Raw genomic sequence first — 21,686 nt, forward strand, 5'->3', positions numbered from 1 at the left:
ATAGAAGATCGTGAAGCTTAGTTGTTGCTCAAGCCATCTTGAAGAAGGCAGGAGCCAGAAGCTAAAAGCTTAATAAAATTCTTGCTTCCAGTAGAATAGAGACAAAGAAGTTGCTAAAACTTCTCTTTAGAAAGAGATATCTCAGACCAAAGAGATCAAGTAGAAAAGAGAGCCAATATGCCATTATTCTAGTATGATTGGTCACGTTGAACCAAATTGCTACAAACTTCTTAATGATCTGAGATGTTGCAACCATGTTACATAAAAACCAAGAACAACGAGGGGATATCGGTAGAAATAAGATTAGAGGCAGAAAAAATACAAAATATCTGATTGCTGCTCGTATTTCTTTGATAGTGAATGTTCGAGACATATGATTAAAGGGAAAGAAGTCCTAAAAGACTTACAACAATCACTACGAAAGAGTCACATATGATGATGAGAAGAAAGGAAGGATTCTTGGTAAGGGAATTCTAGATATTGATGGATTTACTTGAGTTGAAGAACATGTTTCCAGTTGAAGGACTAAAAAAAATCCTGATTAGAATCATTCATTTGTGTGATCAAGGACTTCATGTAAAGTTCCCAAAGGAAGGATGTGAGGTAACGGATCAAACCAGTAAGCAAATCATGGAAGGAGCTAGGACATTTGATTCCATGAAGTGGAAACAAGACCTTGAAATGTGGCATCAACAACTCGACCATGTGGATTATAAAAGTCTCGAAAGAATAGTTAGATATGATGCAATACGAAGGCTACCTAAACTTGATGGAGTAGTAACAAATCCATATGGAGATTGCATGAATGGAAAACAACATTAGGTGACACAAAATGCTGCAACATATCAATATAGTTACTTCATATGGATCTAATGGGTCCTATGCAAACAAAAAGCCCATGTATTTGTCTGTATGAATTTTTTTAAGGAAATGTCAAAGATCATTGGAGTCTTAAAGAAGTTAATGCATCAAGCTCATGAATAAGAACAATTAGTTGATTGGTAAGGTGATCAGAATCAGAAGTGACTATGGGAAGGAGTTCGAGAACGGTGAATTTCTAACCTTCTATGATTAAATAAGTATTATTCATCGAGTTTTAATACCGAAAGCTCCACAACAAAATGGAGTTGTGAAGAAAAAAAATCGAAGGTATATGTGATGTTAAACTCGAGATTTATCATTATTCGAGTGTTAAGGCAATTAAAGCAACCTATTATGTTAATATCAGTGCATCAAAACAGTTTTCGAGCCACTAAATCTAATTTTGGCCTTTTTTTTTTCAGAAAATGCTCTGAAATCACCAAATCCAACTCTTAACTCTTAGACTTCCAACTTTGTTATGACTTCTTGATAGTCGAATCGTCATACAAATCAGACAACTTCTTCTCATTGATTTGCAACCCTTCATCGTTCAGATTCTTTAAATGATCCCTCTTACCTTTCTTGTATATTGTTTAGGGCTAAGGCTCATGCCTGCCTCTTTGTCCCCACTTTTGCCATGAGATTAAGATGAGGTCATTTAGTTAGACTTGTTGTGCATCAAATGTAAACTCATAGGATTTATTGATTTATTTAATTTAAATATGTATTGATAATTAAAAGTAAATCTGATAATTTTGATTCAGACTTAAAAATTTAATTTGATTAAGTTAAACAACATAAATATTCTATATTAAAAATATATTTATAAAATTATTTCAACAAATGGCTATGGGTGGAGTAGTAAAAGATTTTTATATAAATTTGTTGGTTAGGATGATAATAGAGCGGGGCAAAATCGAATGTTACTAAATTTGTCACTGCTTCACAATCATCACTCTGCTCCACCATCCACCCACTCCATTATGGATGTATAATCTTGAAAACTATTATCACCTCCATGGATGTTAGATGCATCCATCTTCATCCCACCTTGTTTTGCTTCGATTAAACTTTTGCAATTTATCTTTAATATTTTCAATATTTTTCAAGGCAAGTAAATATTTAAACATAATTCATAAAAAAAAATCAAAACATAAAACATATGAATTTTTCTATAACATGTTATTACATTTTTACCTTTTTAATAATTATATATATATGCAACTATAAAATTGTAATTCCATATAATGAAATGAGGTGTCAAAAAAAATTATCCCATCGCATCACGTCCCACGTCCGCTTTTCAAAAAAAAATTCACTTCACTTATAGCAGATGATTTCAATATCTATTGAGAAATTTGAGTTTCACCATCTCTTGTAAATAATTTTCAAATAATGTTTTTTAGCTGTTTTATTCAAAGATTACATAAAAAAATGAAAAGATATATCCTCATAATAATATTAATTACCTCGTAACATTAATTTAACCCACCATTTTATATATAGAATAGATAATAACAAAAAAAAAAAAACAAGTAAAGCCTAAGGAAGAGATGTTAATGATGTGAGGATAGCATGCGAAGCATGAACCTAAAATCTATCTTTTATCCCTTGTGGTAGCTACGTATGTTCTCAAGGAAGGTGACTGGGTGAGACCATCAGGTGCCACCGTCGTGTTCTGTATTCCATTCTTCTGTTGCATCCTTCTCCTGGCTATCAAACCTCTGATCCATGGTGTAACATCCTCACTGATCTTTATCATCAAGAAGAATATGATTCGATATATTATGATCATGCTGAATATAACACTCAGATCGATCCACTTGGACCGTCTTACATTGATTTGGAACACGTTTTCCAGTATGTATTCACCAGGGATCTGGGGAAGCTCTGGGGACTGGTTCTTGAATAGCAATCCCTTTAGATCATTTTGGTATTGCCCCTGAAAAATAAAAACCAATGTTAGTAATGAGCCAATTGCATCAATCCCCTACAAAGCAACCATGGCAGAAGTAAATCACTGAACACATTATTATTCAAACCCACGATGTGAGCTATGGCTATGGGGTAAACACGGCCAAGAGGCCAAACATTGGGGTCCCATCAACCAATATTTAAATCGTAACAATTGGTGAAGTCAGAAATTATTTTGAAAAGGTGAAATTAAGTTATATATTTTTATAAGAGCTAAAATATAATTTCATCATCGTGTTAGGGTATATCTTTATAATTTTTAAAAGATTAAATTAAAATTTTATCATTTTTAGGGGCAAATTACAATTTGACCATTTACTAGCTTATAATTTTATAAAAGTTAAAAAGGTCTAAAGTGATATTTCCCATTTTAGGGAAACACTCATGATAAAATTATAAGTTAATAAATGGTAAAAGTGAAAATATTAGTTTGACTCCTTTCAATTTATAAAATTATAAATTAATAAATGATTAAATTGCACTTTGCCTCCTCCAAAATTGATAATAATTTAATTTAACACTTTAAAAATTATAAATTTATAAGCTAATACAATGATGAAATTGTATTTTAGCTCTCATATAAGAATAAATTACTCAATTCTGCACCCCAAAAAAATAATTTCTGATTTCCATCAACCATTCTTAAATCCTAACAACTAAGGCGAAGCCAAAACTTATATTTTGGGGAGCAGAATTAATATATGTATTTTTATGTTGCATTAGCTTTATATCTTTATAATTTTTAAAACATTAAATTAAATTTTATTATTTTTAAGGGACCAAAATGCAATTTAGCCATTTGCTAACTTATAATTTTATAAATTTTAATGGGGAAAAAGTACTATTTTTCCACTGGAACAATTTCATTTGGTACTTCACCTGTAGAGCCCAGAAATGGAAGCTGATGTAGGACATTGGGTAACGCCAGACAGGTTTTGGGATATCATTCGGGAGCCTGAAGTACCCAGAAACAAGCATGAATATTCCCTGCAACAAAACACAACTATTGTGTAATCCTTCCTAATAAACGTTAGTAAAAAAAGGGATAATTGTGAAAGTAAGACAAACCTGAATCCCTGCTCCTATGATAATACCCATCAGAAAATTAGGGACAATACTGGCTATGGCCATCATCAAGCTCTCAACCACAGTAACACTAGCATAAAGGCACAATACGAAGAACAAATAATGTTCCAAACCCGGGTGAAGACGAACCATGAAGTAACAAATAGTTCCAGAGATGAAAGTGATCATAATGAGGAATGGCATAGCTGAGATTGTATTCCCAATAACAAATGCGGTGACACCATAGTGCCCATTTAACCTTTCCCTTTGAAAAACCTACAAAACAGGGACGAAGCCAGGGGCCAATGATGAATCATAAATTATTGGGGGCTAAAATATAATTTTATCATTATACTAACATGTAATTTTTTAAAATTGAGGGATTAAATGATAAATCTACCATTTTTGGGGGGCCAAGGCCATTGCATTGCCCCCTTTGTCATGGAAGTCAGATTGCAATTTACCTTCTTTACTAAAAAAATTAGCAAATTAGTCCCTGTACGTTAAATCAAAGAGCAAATTGATCTTTTTAGTTAATTTTTTTATCCATGTTATGTGTTAAAAACAGGTGTAGCTGATGAAATAACCAACAGTTACACATGGTGTGCCACGTGCACCTCTTGTTGACGAACAGGGACCAGTTTTTAACAGTAAAAATTGATGAAATTTTAATAGAAGGACCAGTTTGCTGTTTCATCTATTGTACATGAACTAATTTACTCATATTTTGAGTAGAGGGAACAAATTGCAATTCGATCCTTAGTTCCTTCACGGTACTTTTACCGTCGATCATACGAGTACTCACCTTCATGTCCTCTACAAAAGAAGGGAACCCACCAATTGACATGAATGTGACAAAACCGAAAACAAAAGATGCACATGAACCCCTTGCCTGGTACATAAGATAATAAAGCTGATTAATAAGCACAATTTCTAGAGAAAAAAAAAACAAAAAGCTGTTGTTCTACTAGCACTTATAAGACAGTACCAGAATTGAGTTGTAGCTGGTTCCAATATTGAGATAAATGGTTCCAATACAGACAGTGACTACAACATATATTAGTAGTCTCAGCCAATAATAGCCAAAGTCTCTGGACATGTTGATGAATGAGCGTTTGGTTAAAGTGTATGACTGCATCAAGAAGCTAGCTTGACTGCCTCCAGAATCTAACACGGTTCCTTTCTGCAATATACCAAAAAACATGATTCAACTGCCAATAACTATCAATGGAAACCAATGCAAAGAGAGGTGGGTATTAAACTACTTACAACTTTGGATATCTCATCAACCCTTTCCTTTGCAGCGTAACATTGTTGAGATGTTCGGTAGAAATCAGTAAGTTTTCGGATGGCTTCGGCTGTGGTTATTTTCTCAAGTGGATCATCGCTTGCCTCGAACTGATCATAAAGCAATTACCAACATAAATAAGGCATTCTATAAGTAAAGAAAGGGATTTCAGTTATATAAATGTGGAATGTAGCAAAGTAGGAAGGAATAGTAAAGAAAGGGAAATGAAGGAGATACCCGTAATTTCATGGAACCTTTAAGAGTAGCCTTAACCTTGTCAAAATCAGAATTGATACATCTAAGAAAATGATCAGATGGGTTTCTCAAGGCAGGGCATGGAAATCCAGCTCGAGCAAAGAACTGCATGCATTATCCACAATTCAATGAAGAGTATATTAGTAAATATCCAATGTACATATCTATAAAGAAGGAAGCAGAGCTCAGAAGAAAAGTGTTGCCTCGTATGCTTCAGATGCTTGACCAAAATAAACAGTTTTGCCCCCTGACAGCAAATACAACTGATCAAATAGCTCAAACACTTCACTACTGGGTTGATGGACTGAAGCAATCACTGTTCTACCATCTCTTGACAGCCCTCGTAATGTCTGGGTTACGAAAAATGCCGAAGCACTGCCATTTTGTATTCATAATGTAAGAAACAATTGTAGGTTAAGACATTGGAATACACCTCATTAAAAGTTTTTTAATAAATATTGTATTATGATACAACCGGTGATAAATAAACCCTAAATATTATATATAACTTGGTTAAAATGGTAGGTTGAGTATGCATGGTTTATCATTCACATTCAAAATTATTTTCAACCTAAACTATGGTTTCAAATAAAAAATTTGGTCAAATTAAATCTTGATTTTAAACCGGAAATTTAACCCAAGTCAAAATATTTAGCTTTTAATTTTCATTAAAAATTACTTTTTTTTATTACCTATTAAATCTTCTACTTCACGATATCATTTCTATAATAGACATCTTCTCAAAAATACATTTTAATAACAATAATAAATACTATCAAAATTTTTAAAAGCATCTTCTACTTCACAACATATAAGTGTATGAAAAGATCAAAATACTTTATAATAATATTTATTAATCATTTAAATTTTAATTTTTTAATATTTCCTTTAGTCAAAATAATATTTGACCCATGATATTATTTTTAATATTTTTCTAAATGAAATTAGTATTGAATTAATTCGTAATATTTAACTCAATAGACAAAGGAATTTATTTTCAAAATTAAGATGAGAACTCCTTTCCATTCTTCCAAACGAAGCTTTAAATGGTAATTAAGCTTTTTAGCAATTAAACCATAAGGGTAAAACTTAAAGAAGGTTCTCTAGGACCTAGAAGATTCCTTTTTAGAACATATCAAACAAACACTAACTTTGAAAATCAAAATAATAAATTGGTAAAGTTCAATAATAAATCTTGCATCATCAAACTAAATATTGCATTATCATAAACATATTGAGGATATGTGCCCAAAATATATCTATATTGGGTAAAAATATCATATACACCTCATATTAGGTATTAGATTATTTTTGGCTTCACTTATTTAAAAAATAAGTAAATTGATCTCTGTATAGTAGACCACAGAGTAAATTGGTCCTTTTTGTTAAAAATTGACATAGTTGACAAAATAACCAAATAATGACACAATGCATATGAACTAATTTTTAATAGTAGAAATGGATAATTTTTTTAACAGAATGATTAATTTACTGTTTGATCTAACCTAAAATAATTAATTTATCCATTTTTTTAGTAAGGGAGACAAGATGTAATCTACTACGTAATACAAAAGCCTTTAAACAAGTGATTCCAAAAACAAGTAAAAAACCACCAAACATTTTACCAAGTCCACTACAAAAAGTGATAAAAGGAAAGACAGAGAAAAAAAGGGCAAAATCAACAACAAGAACAGTTTACTATATTAGGGAGTTAAGCCAATTGAAACAAAAGATTATGTCGGAAACACAGTATCTATAGAAAAGAGATATAAGTAAACCTGTCAAGTCCACTGGTTGGTTCATCAAGAAATAGCAATCTAGGCCTCATTAGAATTTCAAGAGCTATGCTAACCCTCCTCTTTTCTCCTCCACTAATCCCACGTAAATGCCAATTCCCGATGACGGTATCGGCACAATCTTGGAGCCCCATCTCGATAATAGTACTTTCAACAAGGGCTCGCTTCTCGGACCATGGCATCTTATCAGGCAAACGTAATCGAGCCGAATAAGAGATTGTTTCTCGAACAGTCAGTGTACCAATCAAGTTATCATCTTGAGTCACATAGGCCTAAACACACACAAAAGTAAATGAAATTCAAGATTCAAGACATAATAAGTGAGGGACTAGAACGATTAAACAATACAAGTACTACTTACTGCGGTCCCGAAGGAAAGCTTGGTTTTACGACCATTGAGAAGAATGGTTCCTGATAGGAAAGCATTGGCAGCTAAACGACTTGAAACCGCATCAAGAAGGGTTGATTTGCCAGAGCCTGAAGGACCCATTAGAGCTGTTAAAGTACCTGGTTCAGCATAACCAGTGAGTCCTTCAAGTACTTTTTGAGTTTCACCATTGTTGAGAGTTACCATTACGGTGAGATCTTTCCAAGTGAGTCTGGCTGATACATCTCCTACAAACTCAGTGTTAGTCTTCTCTCTCCATAAGGTTTCACTTAAAGGACTTAAACCACCGATCACCATCCCATTCCCTGCTGGTTTATTGGATTCTATCTCCATCATAACATTGCTTGCTGAATTCCTCATGATGAGATCAAATAGCTATTGAATGAAATTTGTTTAGGTTTTTAAGAGAACCCCATGCAAAACATATACTCATAAACTTGGATTAAAATAAAAACTAGTTTTCTTGTTTGAGAGCTGGTTTTGTGTTCACAGAAGAATTAGATAGATAATGAAGAATGGATTAAAAAGCAAAAAAAGTATGGGGGATGATTGAAGGTCACCACCTTTTTATCTAAAACCATTAAATTCATTCCGGTGGTTGTTGGTGGATGCATTTAATAGGAGTAATTGACCCATGCTACTCTGCTACTTGTTTTAAATATCCACACGCAACATCTGAATTATATTTATCATGCCTAGCTTAAATACTAATATACAAAACTATATTCTATATTAATTTTAGTATGAGATGGGAAGAATACGTTTATGATTTCTTTTTTTGAAAATTTAAGTGTTTCTCTTTTTACTCATTAATTTTACATATTTATTACTAGTGTTTTAACAACTCAACTGGTTTGTACTATCCCTTTAATTTTTTTAAAAAAATAAATTAGTTTTTTATTTAATTTTTCGTCTTTTTTAACTCTTATAAGTTTGTACTATTTGTCAAATCATTCCAAAATAAATAGAAAAATTAACGTCTATTAAATTTGCTAACCTGGCATACATGTGGATGCCACGCCAACAATTAATTAATTATTTTTAAAATTTAAAAAAATTCAAAGTAAAAAATAAAAAATAAAATATTTTTTAAAAAAATATTTAAAATTTATTAAATTTATTAAGATTATTAAATAATATTTTTAAATTTTAAAAAACAATTAACTGCTAACATGTCATAAACTTGGATTGTCACGTATATGTCACGTTAACAAAGTTAATAGTTATTAACTTTTTTTTATTTGTTTTGGAGTGATTTGACAAACAACACAAGCTCAAGGCTAAAAAAGACGAAAAATTAAATGTAGGGCTAAAATGACCTTTTTTTTTTGTAAAGTTGGAGGGTCAAATAAGTCATTATGCCTAGGTTACAATTTGCTATTAGTCCTTGTACTTTACCAAAGTAGTGGATTTAGTCTCTGTACTTTAATTTGGTCTTTTTTAGTCCCTATACTTTTCAAAACTTACGACTTTCGTAATTAAAATTTATCAAAATAAAGTATAGTGACTAAATCTACAACTTTCGTAAAGTACAAGGACTAATGGAAAATTTTAACCTATATATGATTTTAAATAGACTAGTTTCTAACATTGCATGTAAATTTACACTTTTAATTTTTAATTAATTTTTAAATAACATATTTTTATTTATTGTTACTTATCATTGATAATGATAATTTCACTTAGTTTTTAAATAATATACAAATTTACAACTATATAAGAAAGTAAACTATAATATTAATTTAAAAAAATAGGTAAAATAACATATAGCAATTATAATAATAGCTCATGATAAATAAGAAATATATTTAAACTATATTAAAAAACATATATAATAATAGTGATTAAAAAAATGGTTGAAATTTGATTTTTTTTTCCTTTTCGAAACAAACCCACAAAATAATTTTCACTTGCACCAAACTAGAGGTGATCATGGGTTGGGCTACCCGGCCCGGCCCGACGGCCCATCTGAAAAATGGGAGGGTTCGGGTAAAAATATAGGCTCGAAATATGTGTTTGGAAAAAAATGAGGCCCGTTTAGAAAACAGGCTGGGCCTCGGGTAAAACTTTTTTGGCCCGGGCCTGGCTTGACCCGAATTATATATTAAATATATATTTTTAGTTTTAAATTTAGTTTGTTATAAAATTAAATATGTTAATTGGTTAATGTATATATATTCTAGTTGGTTGATTATATTTTGCAGGTTTTTTATGCTATTTTGGTGTTGTAAAATTTAATATGGGCCGTGCCGAGCATGGACAAATTTTTAGGCCTATATTTTGGGCCGGGTCGGGCACGTGCCTAGAAAATGACCCTAAAATTTTGTCTGAACCCAGCCCGAACCCTGCCCAGCCCATGATTACCTTTACACCAAACAAATAATGTATAAATTAAAAAAAATTTGCTTTAAGAGCATTTGTTTCACATAAAATAAACTTATAGATTTTTTTTTAAAAATATTGTAATATCATATTTAGTTCTTCATCAAATAATATAATCTTCGATCACTCTCCAATGTCAACTTTTGGTTTGAATATGATTCAATGGTGCTTCTTTGAAGAGCCATGACTTTAATTTTCTTTTCTTTTTTCTTTTGTAATTCTAGCTTATTAATGTTAAAAATCTCCAATTTTTTATCGTTAATTTTTTTTAGATGCTACTTAATTGAATATGCCTAATTATCGAATGCTATTTATAAAGTTAAATTTTAATTTTAATTGGTATATAACACTAATATTAATTAAGTGATAATCAATATGTTTAAAGTTCTATTCAAGTAAATTATATTTTATATCAATAACACAAATTAAAATAAATAAATTTAACACAATTTTTTAAAGTCAATTTTTTTTAAAAATAATAATAATTATAAAAAAATATTTCTATATTTTATGCTTAGAGTTCTATCCAAGTAATAATTCTATCTTAAAATTTGCACAAATTTTTTAACTAATCATTATAAATTGAATTACCCATTGAGTTTTAACTTGATTGACATGGGCATTGTTGTCAATGCAGGACGACGTGAGTTTAAGTGCAATGAAGCGCATTATCCCCCTATTTATAGGTTGGGGAAGGATTATGAGTAGTAGTTCTAGGCATTGTGTAAAAAAGGAGTAGATATGATCATAACCTATAATGAAATTGTTCAAAAATAAATAAATAAATAAATAAATCTAAATTAAATTATAATTATTTTCAAAGTTAATTTAGTAATACGATAAAAAATAAAGAATATTCTCGTGAGTTTAAAAATTTTCTCAAAATCATGCTTATATGTATATATATATTATAGACTATACAAATTCAAAATTAAAGAATACGATTTTAAATAGCAACTAGTTTTAAACTCATGCGATGCGTGGAGTTATATTATATTTTAATAGGTGTTATATTTAACATTAATACAAAGATAATACCTTTTTATTTTATTTATACCAGAAATATTTTGATTTAATAGAAATAAAACGAGAATAATATAATAATTTATAGCGTTAACAAAAAATAAAATTAAATAACTTAAACATTGGCATAATTATATATTATTTATACGTATATAAAATCAAATTAGAAAAAAAATAATTTTGATGTATGCATATAAATACATCATATTATTTTCTTAAATATTTTACTTATCTAAAAATGCAAAACTTTATTTTAGAAAACCATAGGAAATTTTGCTTAAATATTTTATAAATCGTCAGCAAGTAATCAACGATACACTAATTTCAGAATCTTATATATTAAAGCCAAAATCTTTGACAAAAGAAGAAGAAATTGACCTATGTGGATCATCTAAATTTACTTTATTTTATTTTTAAAAATTTAATTATTACTACAAATATATTTTTTTCAATCATAAATACTTTATTTAAAAAAATAGATAATTTATTAATAGATTGGAGTTAATTGTACAAAGCATTATAAATTAAAATCAGAAGTTGACAACATTGACAAGGACAGCTATTCGCTTATAGTTATTCTCACTAATACACTAATTTAATTACATGTAAAAGCTTTGTTACCAAATCTTAAAAAAAAAACACCTTCTCTCCTACTTTAGCCATGTCTCGAGCATCTTAATTCTTTCATAACTCTTTACCCTTTGAGGTAAACCCTTGCATCAACAAGGAAGAATTAAATTTTTTTACAATTATTATTTTTGAAAAAAATAATTATAGCATGCAGTGGTTAAAAATTAAAAAAAAAATCAAGAATTTAACTATCCATACATGAGTATTACCTTTTCTACGAGAAACTTTGACTTTTATTTATTTATTCATTTATTTTTTAAATAAATGTATTTACATATTGTTAAGTATGACTCCTATTTTCAATCAAATTTGAGAAATAATCTTTTGGTTAAATTCTGTTTGTACAGGCCAATTTTGGGCCATCCCCAAAACCCAATAACTAACCTACCCTAATCCAAAAAACCCCTAAAGCCCATTAAACAAAACAAGCCCAACTATTTCAAAATTTTTCAGCCGCAACTCAGCCCCCAGGTGTGCTGCCGAACCCCTAGGCCAACCATCGGCCACTTTACGCACTACCACCGTCGCACGCCCCACGCATGCCCCTCTCCTCCATGCGTCTGACACCCCCACCACCAACACCGGCCATACCCTGCAAACACAAACAACAAAAAAGGCAGCCACAACATAGGAATAGGAGCATTTTTTATTTGTTATTGTAATCGATTATAAAAGGGAAAGGAGAAATTTTGAAAGGGGACGGATGGTATTTTGGAAAAGGAGGGATTTTTCGTTGTAAAGGGAGATACATAAAAGATCAGACACAGAACTAAGACCAAAAAAAAGGTTGTTCTTCTTTAAAAATTTTGTTCTCTTCGTTTTCTTTTTCATAGTTTTTATTTTCTTTTCTTTTCTTTTCTTCCATTTCAAATCTATTTAAAAGTAATTAAAAAACAAAAAAGGAAAAAGAAGGTTACCTGAATCGGCCCACTGAAGCTGTCGTCGTCGTCGGCTCTTCGCCGTCGTCAGACGCGAGTTTAAGTAGAGGCCCGAAGCTTTTCTTTTTTCCCCCTCGCTTCCCCCCGTTCCTTGGCCTTGATCTCTGAGTGCGCTGCAACGCGCGGCCTAAAGGCGCCCTTGCATGGCTCCGGCCACCGGGCAAGGGAAGGCACGACGGCGGCTGGGCCAGGAACCCGAACAGAAAAGGGGAAGTCTCCCTTTTATTTTTTTCAATTTTCTTTGAAAGGGAGTGAAACGGCAGAGGGAGTAAAAATATTTTGCTTTTATAGAGATGAAAACGGCGCCGTTTAAAGGGGAGACCTGCGCACCTTGCCCTAATGGTTTATTTGCGCTTTTGGTCCCTCTAGCTCTGCGACACGTTCCATGTAGCCTTTTAATTCTTTTAATTTTGGCCGCACATTTTTCCGTCTGCTCCAATTTAGTCCGCGCATAAATGCAACGCTTCAGGACTTGGGCATATTTCCCGATCAGTCCTCCGTACTTTGCGCGCGTCTCATTTCAGTCCCCTAGACTTTAAATATCTCATGTTTCGGCCCCAAATTATTTTATTTGTTTGCGATTCGCCCTCAAATTTTAGTTTAGTTTTCAAATTTAATCCCTTATTTGTTATTTTAGTTATTTTATCATTAAATTAGTTATTTAATATTATTATTACTATTATTACTACTATTATTATTGTTATCTATTTATTTATATTTATATTTAAAATTTCGGTACATATATATATACTTATATATTTTTATATATTTTACAACTTATGTACATACCTACATATTTATATACATATTTTCATTTTCATAAATATATACACGTACACATTTTTCTCTAATATATATATGTATATATATACTCATACACATTTCTTACTATATCTTATAATTTATATATAAATATACGTACATATTCTCTATTTATTTTAAATATATTTTTATATTTCATATTTTCTACATGCATATATATATATACTTATCTATTTACATATTTTAATTCATATACCTATACATGTGTACATATTTGTATATATTTTTATATTTAATAATCTCACAATACGTATACATACATAGATTTTTCATATTTTCATAATTTTGTGTACATTCATGTATATACGTTCTTTACATCTATTCATTATTTATCTTCATTTTCATTATTATTTATATTTAATAATCTTATTTCCGTTGCTATTACTCGTGTTGTTTTTATGCCATCATATTCATTATTGTTTTGCTATGCATATTAACACCATGCATCAAAAAGAATTTTTTTTTACTTAAGGAAATATTTTGCGTTTGGAAAATTCGAGAAAACGTGCCCTAACGTGCTGGGTTTCGGTTTCTCGTTCGACCAAATAGCCGAATATCCTTTTTAAACTTTCAAAATAAGGTAATATTTCGTATTTAGAAAATTCGAGAAAATCGTGCCCTAACTTACTGAGCTTCGATTCTTCTCGCGTTGATCCTAAATAACCGAACATCCTTTTGAAGTTAAAATAAATGAGGTTTAAACAAAAAATAAAGGCAAGCTTACTCTCGAAAATACGACGTGTTGTATCCTAACTCACTGGATGTGACATCTTGTTACTTCGAGATAAGGAAGCATTTTCCGTTTTGATGTATTTGAGAAATTTTAAAATAGCAATATAAGGAGGGATCGTATTTTTAAATTCTTTAAAGTTCTCAATTTTCGACACCAAGACATTAAGTAATCAACTAGGTACCAATTTTGGGCGTTACGAGGGTGCTAATCCTTCCTCGTACGTAATCGACTCCCGAACCCATTTTTCTGAATTCGTGGACCAAACTTGTTGTTTTAATAAAATTAAATCGTTTATTAAAAACAACCACTTTTCAAGGTGATCCGATCACACCTCATCAAAAAGGATTGGTGGCGACTCCCGTTTTCATTTTTATTTTCAAAATCCAAGTCGACCCCGTTTTCATCCAAAAAATGGTGTCAACAGCTTGGCGACTCCACTGGGGACTTTAAATAAGAGAGTCAAGCCACGTGTTGATTATTTCTTGTCTTTTTGTTGAAAGTGGAAAATTCGATTTAAATTTACGATCCTCTCATTGCATCTCTTTTGTTTTGAGTTATATTTTTTTTATCGTGTTCTGTATTTTATTTTATACCTCTGCACATTGCATTGCATGACCGCTGGTCATACCCTTTTAAGTGGGAGTGAGAAACTACGCCTTCGTGAGGTTTTCACCTCCGCATGGGATAGTGAATCGCTTCCGGGATACATCCGTACCTATGTCTTCGTGAGATTTTCATCTCCGCATGGCCATAGAGAAATGATCCCCCTGAACCGAACTCGGTCCGCATGAGCCTATAATGGGTGAGGATCGAGGAATCTGCTGGTTCGGGTACCCTTACTTTAGAACCAAACCTCATGTAGTGAACCTTAGGAGCCCACCCTAGGTAGAACCACTTCGAACCCCTAGTATTCACCCAAATAGGTGTTCTATTTATTCTTGCTTGCTTTTGCTTTGTACTAACATGTTTTCTTTTTGTTATGATTGCATTGCATTTTCATCATAAAAAGAGGTGTTGATTCACGTTCAATTGCTAAATAGAGAGCTTGTCATAAGGAAATGGGCTTCTTGATATACGGTTGTCCGAATGTGGTCCAAGAAAACGTGATAAGAGAAGGATGATAGTTTAATGGAGGACCACACAACCATTGCTCCGTGGCCCGAGAATTTAATGTGACAAGGATTATTCGAGAGCCGCTGAACTTTCTTAAAAGAGAAGCCAACGAGCACCATGAGGTTTAGTGAGCAACGAGTCACGGCCCGGATTGAGTAAAAATGAGATATAAGATACGTCCCTTTTGAAGAGTTCGTGAGACTTATCTTAACGCTCGAACGAAGAAAATGATCGAATGTCTCCGCATATGAGGGCAAAGCCGTATATGTATCCGCTTTATGTAAAGAGATTTGTTTTCTAGTAAAGTTTTTCTAATAGAATTGAATCAAGAATCAATGTCTCTTTTTGCATTCATACATCTGCATTACATTTCATTGCACGTATCTCTTCCTTCATTAACATTACATTTCATTACATACAATAAATTTCCTAAAATCCAAAAATACGCGTTCATGCATTAACATTACATTTTATTACATACAATAAATTTCCTAAAATCCAAAAGTACGTCGAGTTTAGAACTCTAGTACAAAACCAGATGGATTGGAATTCTTTGGATATATCGATGGTTCGAAAGGTGAAGATGTGTATGCCTTTGAAAAAGAACTAAAAAATAAAAAACCTATCTTGAATTTGTTTCTACATCCCTAGAGGCGTTTTAAACAACTGGACCGTGGAGGAGATTCTTGTAATTTTTAGGACCATTTCAGAGTAATATTTGGAACGCTCTTATTGTTCTAAGCCTGGGAGCAATAGAAAATCCTTTTGTGAAAAGGCACATGTCCACTATTCTTTATTTCAACGAAATGCATCTTTGTGTCTTGTTTTGGCAAATATTCTTTTGTTCCTTCCAATTCATTCATACTCATACCACCAGGTAATTACCCTTTGATTCGTTAGCTCTTTGAGACTTCCTTCGTCCCTAGAATAGGTCTCCAGATATCAATGATATGAGCGACACTACTATTGACTCAGAACTTTCTTTCAAGCAAGATATGTGTCTAGAGGATCCTCAAGACTTCGAAGATGATCAGGACTGTAGTTTATCTCCTGATTTGTTAAGGATGGTAAGGCAAGTCGAAAAATTACAAAAAAATTCAGTGGGGAATTGTGAGCTTAGGAGAAGAGAAAAAGGTGAAGATTAAAGCCTGTATCACTGCAGAGACAAAGCAATACGTCATTGAGTTACTCTAAGAACTCAAAGATGTTTTTAGACAAGTGGATGCTCTTGAGGTTAAGAAGATCTTGGACGAGGAACACGTGCTAATGGTTTTGCAATGGCCAAGCAAATCATGAGATTTGGGTACTGCTGGCCCACCATGGAAGGGGATTGCACCAGTTATACCAAGAAACGCCATAAGTGCCAAATTTACGGAGACAAGATTTATGTGATTCCTTTATCTCTTCATGTTATGAATTTTCCATGGACTTTCTCTATGAGGGGCATGGATGTTATTTGGGCCGACCTCGCCAAAACCTTCTGGCGGTCATCAATCTATCTTTGTGTTCGTCGATTACTACCTCAAGTGGGTAGAGGTTGTTTCATATGCCAATATCATAAAGTCGACACTCGGCAAATTTCTTGAAGAATCATATGTCAATATGGAATGCCAAAAAGGATCATATTAGACAATGCATTGAATTTGAACAACGGCACGACATCAGAAGTTTGTAGTTTGTTCAAGATTAACACCATGTTGCCCTCAAAATGAACAGTTCAGTGGAGGCCAAAAAAAAAAAGAACGAATAAAAACCAAATAAAAAACAAAAGCAAAAACAAAAAAACTCTACCAGGACAACTCATTTCTCATTGGCATATGGAATAGGGACAGTTTTACCCATCGAAGTTGATATTCCTTCCCTTCGAGCCTTGTCAAAGTTGAAGTTGGATGAAGTAGAATGGATCCAGGTCCGATATAATTGAAGAGAAAAGGTTAACAGCTATCCGTCATGGTCAAATGTACCAAAAGCAAATGATGCGAGCTCACCAAAAAAGGTTCACCCTAGAGAATTCCATGAGGGGATCTAATATCGAGGAAGATCCTTCCCATGCAAAAGGACTTCATAGGAAAGTCTATGTCAAACTGGAAAGGACCTTATGTGGAAGGCCTTATCTGAAAAAGCGTCGATATTAACCAAGATGGATGGCAAAAAAAAAACCTGCCTAATCTTGAGAATTCTGATTCAAGCAATAAATACTTCACTCGAAAAAAGAAACAAAAAAGGAACAAAAAGAAAAAAGGAGAGGCCAAGGTGAAAACCCGCAAAGGGCGCCTTGAGACCAAAGGGTTTTGAATTGAAAACCCAGAAATGGGCAGTTCAAATTTTGATCGAAGGTGGGGCATGCGGTAGTCTTGCCCTTTCTGAATTAATAAGAAGGAGAGATGCTACATCTTGGGGCATCAACAAAGCCTTCTAGGACTTCTAAACACATATCAAGTTCAAAAGGGTCCTTAAGAAGTTTGGGGCAGAGAAGCTCATGCTACGATATCTGGGGCACCTATTTCCATTTTATTCATTTTCTGTATTTTTGACAAAATACATCATCTTGATTAATTTATTCTCGTTTTGTATTCTAGCAACATTTGCTATCTTGATTAATTTGTTCATTTAGAGCTTTGCTCTCAACAAATTTTCATCTTATCCATTGTGATAATATTTTCCATCTTATTCATCTCGTATCTCAGCAAAATTTGCTATCTTGATTGATTTGTTTGTTTAGAGCTTTGCTCTCAACAAAATTTCATTTTGTCCATTTTGATAATCTTTTTCAAGCATTTTTCATTGAAATAACGATTAATGGACTGACAATACACATGCAGAAGGAGTTCTGCATATTACTCTGAAAGTTTCTAAATAATACGAGGACCTGAAACAGGACTATTGTTTAGAACTAACCAAACCTAAGGGTTGGAAACATTTGAGAAATGATAGTCTAAATAGCGTCTATTTCTTTGGGTTTTCTGTCAAACTAGCTGAACAAGAAGGCATCAGTGATAGAACCTTGATGAACAATGAGGAATGACAACCTAAGCATTAAAAATGGATCATTCTCATGACATTCTACAAATATAATACATACACATCTAGTTAGGAGCATTTGATTCATTCTGATCATGTCATCCTAAACACTAGGCATAAATAGGTCCATGAAATGGATTTTACAGGTCATGTTCCCCAGAGAACAGATCAAAGAAACAAATCCTATACCCCTGAAGTTACAGTGGGATGGATTGAAGTCATTAAAGCAGATCTTGTCTTCATGTATTGGCGTGAAGTAGATCAAAGATAACAGGTCCGGCCTTCCTATATTGGTAGGAAGTGGATTGACGATGCAGATCTTGTCTTCCCATACTGGTGGCGAAGTAGATCGAAGAAAGCAGATTTTATCTTCATGTATTAGCGTGAAGTAGATCGAAGATTGCAGATCTTGCCTTCCTGTATTTGGCAGCGAAGCAGATCAAAGATGGCAGATTTTACCTCCCTGACCACAGTGGAGTACATTGAAGCCGATAACTCTATCTCCCTGTATTTGGCAGTGGAATAGATTGAAGATTGCAGATCTTGCCTTCCTGTATTTGGCAGCGAAGCAGATCAAAGATGGTAGATTTTACCTCCCTGACCACAGTGGAGTACATTGAAGCCGATAACTCTATCTCCCTGTATTTGGCAGTGGAATAGATTGAAGATTGCAGATCTTGCCTTCCTGTATTTGGCAGCAAAGCAGGTTGAAGACGGCGGATTTTACCTCCCTGATTACAGTGGAGTACATTGAAGCTGATAGTTCTATCTCCCGGGGCAAGAAGTAGATCGAAGATAGCTGATCCTATCTTCCTATATTGGTAGGAAATGGATCGAAGATGCAGATCTTGTCTTCCCATATTGGTGGCGAAGTAGATCGAAGAAAGCAGATCTTGTCTTCATGTATTGGCGTGAAGTAGATCGAAGAAAGCAGATCTTGTCTTCATGTATTAGCGTGAAGTAGATCGAAGATAGCTGATCCTATCTTCCTATATTGGTAGGAAATGGATCGAAGATGCAGATATTGTCTTCCCATATTGGTGGCGAAGTAGATCGAAGAAAGCAGATCTTGTCTTCATGTATTGGCGTGAAGTAGATCGAAGATAGCTGATCCTATCTTCCTATATTGGTAGGAAATGGATCAAAGATGCAGATCTTGTCTTCCCATATTGGTGGCGAAGTAGATCGCAGAAAGTAGATCTTGTCTTCATGTATTGGCATGAAGTAGATCGAAGGTAGCAGATCCTATCTTCCTATATTGGTAGGAAGTGGATCAAAGATAACAGATCTTGTCTTCCCATATTGGTGGCGAAGTAGATCGCAGAAAGCAGATCTTGTTTTCATGTATTGGCGTGAAGTAGATCAAAGATAACAGGTCCGGTCTTCCTATATTGGTAGGAAGTGGATCGACGATGCAGATCTTGTCTTCCCATACTGGTGGTGAAGTAGATCGAAGAAAGCAGATCTTGTCCCTGTATTTGACAGTGGAATAGATTGAGGATTGCAGATCTTGCCTTCCTGTATTTGGCAGCGAAGCAGATCGACGATGGCGGATTTTACCTCCCTGATTACAGTGGAGTACATTGAAGCCGATAACTCTATCTCCCTACATTCAATAGTGGAATAGAGTGAAGATGACAGATCTTATCCACCTAAGCAGTAGTGGAGCAGACTAAAAACACAAATCTCATTCCCATGGGGTCGTAACAAAGTAGATTGAAGCTACAAGGCGTATCTAAAGTTGCCTTGAATTGAATCTAAGCTACAAGACGCAATGGACTGGAAGAAGATTATCTGAACTAGAAGAGCACCAACGAAGTCAAGACCCAGCAGGGCCAGGCAAAATTGGCCTTTCATTATGTCTTTGCTCCATTCCCGTTACACGACAATGAGCAAAGAGGGGCAGCTATACAGGCCAATTTTGGGCCATCCCCAAAACCCAATAACTAACCTACCCTAATCCAAAAAACCCCTAAAGCCCATTAAACAAAACAAGCCCAACTATTTCAAAATTTTTCAGCCGCAACTCAGCCCCCAGGTGTGCTGCCGAACCCCTAGGCCAACCATCGGCCACTTTACGCACTACCACCGTCGCACGCCCCACGCATGCCCCTCTCCTCCATGCGTCTGACACCCCCACCACCAACACCGGCCATACCCTGCAAACACAAACAACAAAAAAGGCAGCCACAACATAGGAATAGGAGCATTTTTTATTTGTTATTGTAATCGATTATAAAAGGGAAAGGAGAAATTTTGAAAGGGGACGGATGGTATTTTGGAAAAGGAGGGATTTTTCGTTGTAAAGGGAGATACATAAAAGATCAGACACAGAACTAAGACCAAAAAAAAGGTTGTTCTTCTTTAAAAATTTTGTTCTCTTCGTTTTCTTTTTCATAGTTTTTATTTTTTTTTCTTTTCTTTTCTTCCATTTCAAATCTATTTAAAAGTAATTAAAAAACAAAAAAGGAAAAAGAAGGTTACCTGAATCGGCCCACTGAAGCTGTCGTCGTCGTCGGCTCTTCGCCGTCGTCAGACGCGAGTTTAAGTAGAGGCCCGAAGCTTTTCTTTTTTCCCCCTCGCTTCCCCCCGTTCCTTGGCCTTGATCTCTGAGTGCGCTGCAACGCGCGGCCTAAAGGTGCCCTTGCATGGCTCCGGCCACCGGGCAAGGGAAGGCACGACGGCGGCTGGGCCAGGAACCCGAACAGAAAAGGGGAAGTCTCCCTTTTATTTTTTTCAATTTTCTTTGAAAGGGAGTGAAACGGCAGAGGGAGTAAAAATATTTTGCTTTTATAGAGATGAAAACGGCGCCGTTTAAAGGGGAGACCTGCGCACCTTGCCCTAATGGTTTATTTGCGCTTTTGGTCCCTCTAGCTCTGCGACACGTTCCATGTAGCCTTTTAATTCTTTTAATTTTGGCCGCACATTTTTCCGTCTGCTCCAATTTAGTCCGCGCATAAATGCAACGCTTCAGGACTTGGGCATATTTCCCGATCAGTCCTCCGTACTTTGCGCGCGTCTCATTTCAGTCCCCTAGCCTTTAAATATCTCATGTTTCGGCCCCAAATTATTTTATTTGTTTGCGATTCGCCCTCAAATTTTAGTTTAGTTTTCAAATTTAATCCCTTATTTGTTATTTTAGTTATTTTATCATTAAATTAGTTATTTAATATTATTATTACTATTATTACTACTATTATTATTGTTATCTATTTATTTATATTTATATTTAAAATTTCGGTACATATATATATACTTATATATTTTATATATTTTACAACTTATGTACATACCTACATATTTATATACATATTTTCATTTTCATAAATATATACACGTACACATTTTTCTCTAATATATATATGTATATATATACTCATACACATTTCTTACTATA

The 21,686-nt window shown here is 33.6% G+C and overlaps 1 protein-coding gene across 1 annotated transcript; it reads right to left on the reverse strand.

The window, feature by feature from the left end:
• Positions 1-2,339: 2,339 nt before the first annotated feature.
• LOC107953329 (ABC transporter G family member 11) lies at positions 2,340-8,180 on the reverse strand. Its single transcript, XM_016888611.2, has 10 exons — positions 7,601-8,180; positions 7,222-7,511; positions 5,647-5,818; positions 5,426-5,548; positions 5,170-5,298; positions 4,889-5,083; positions 4,706-4,792; positions 3,904-4,176; positions 3,715-3,822; positions 2,340-2,803 (listed from the first exon to the last, which is right to left on the reverse strand). The coding sequence occupies exons 1-10, from the start codon at positions 7,985-7,987 to the stop codon at positions 2,459-2,461; spliced, it is 2,109 nt and encodes a 702-aa protein (XP_016744100.2). The 5' UTR covers positions 7,988-8,180; the 3' UTR covers positions 2,340-2,458.
• Positions 8,181-21,686: the final 13,506 nt, after the last annotated feature.

Source organism: Gossypium hirsutum, chromosome D07 (genome assembly GCF_007990345.1).
Source record: "Gossypium hirsutum isolate 1008001.06 chromosome D07, Gossypium_hirsutum_v2.1, whole genome shotgun sequence".
NCBI lineage: Eukaryota > Viridiplantae > Streptophyta > Magnoliopsida > Malvales > Malvaceae > Gossypium > Gossypium hirsutum.

Bases quoted from the DNA above. Each gene is read 5' to 3' on its own strand.
- LOC107953329 (XM_016888611.2), bottom strand. From the start codon at position 7,987: ATGAGGAATTCAGCAAGCAATGTTATGATGGAGATAGAATCCAATAAA. The intron at 7,512-7,600 runs GTAAGTAGTACT...GTGTGTGTTTAG, and splicing joins AGCTTTCCTTCGGGACCGCA to GCCTATGTGACTCAAGATGA. The intron at 3,823-3,903 runs GTTTGTCTTACT...GTTTTGTTGCAG, and splicing joins TCATAGGAGCAGGGATTCAG to GGAATATTCATGCTTGTTTC.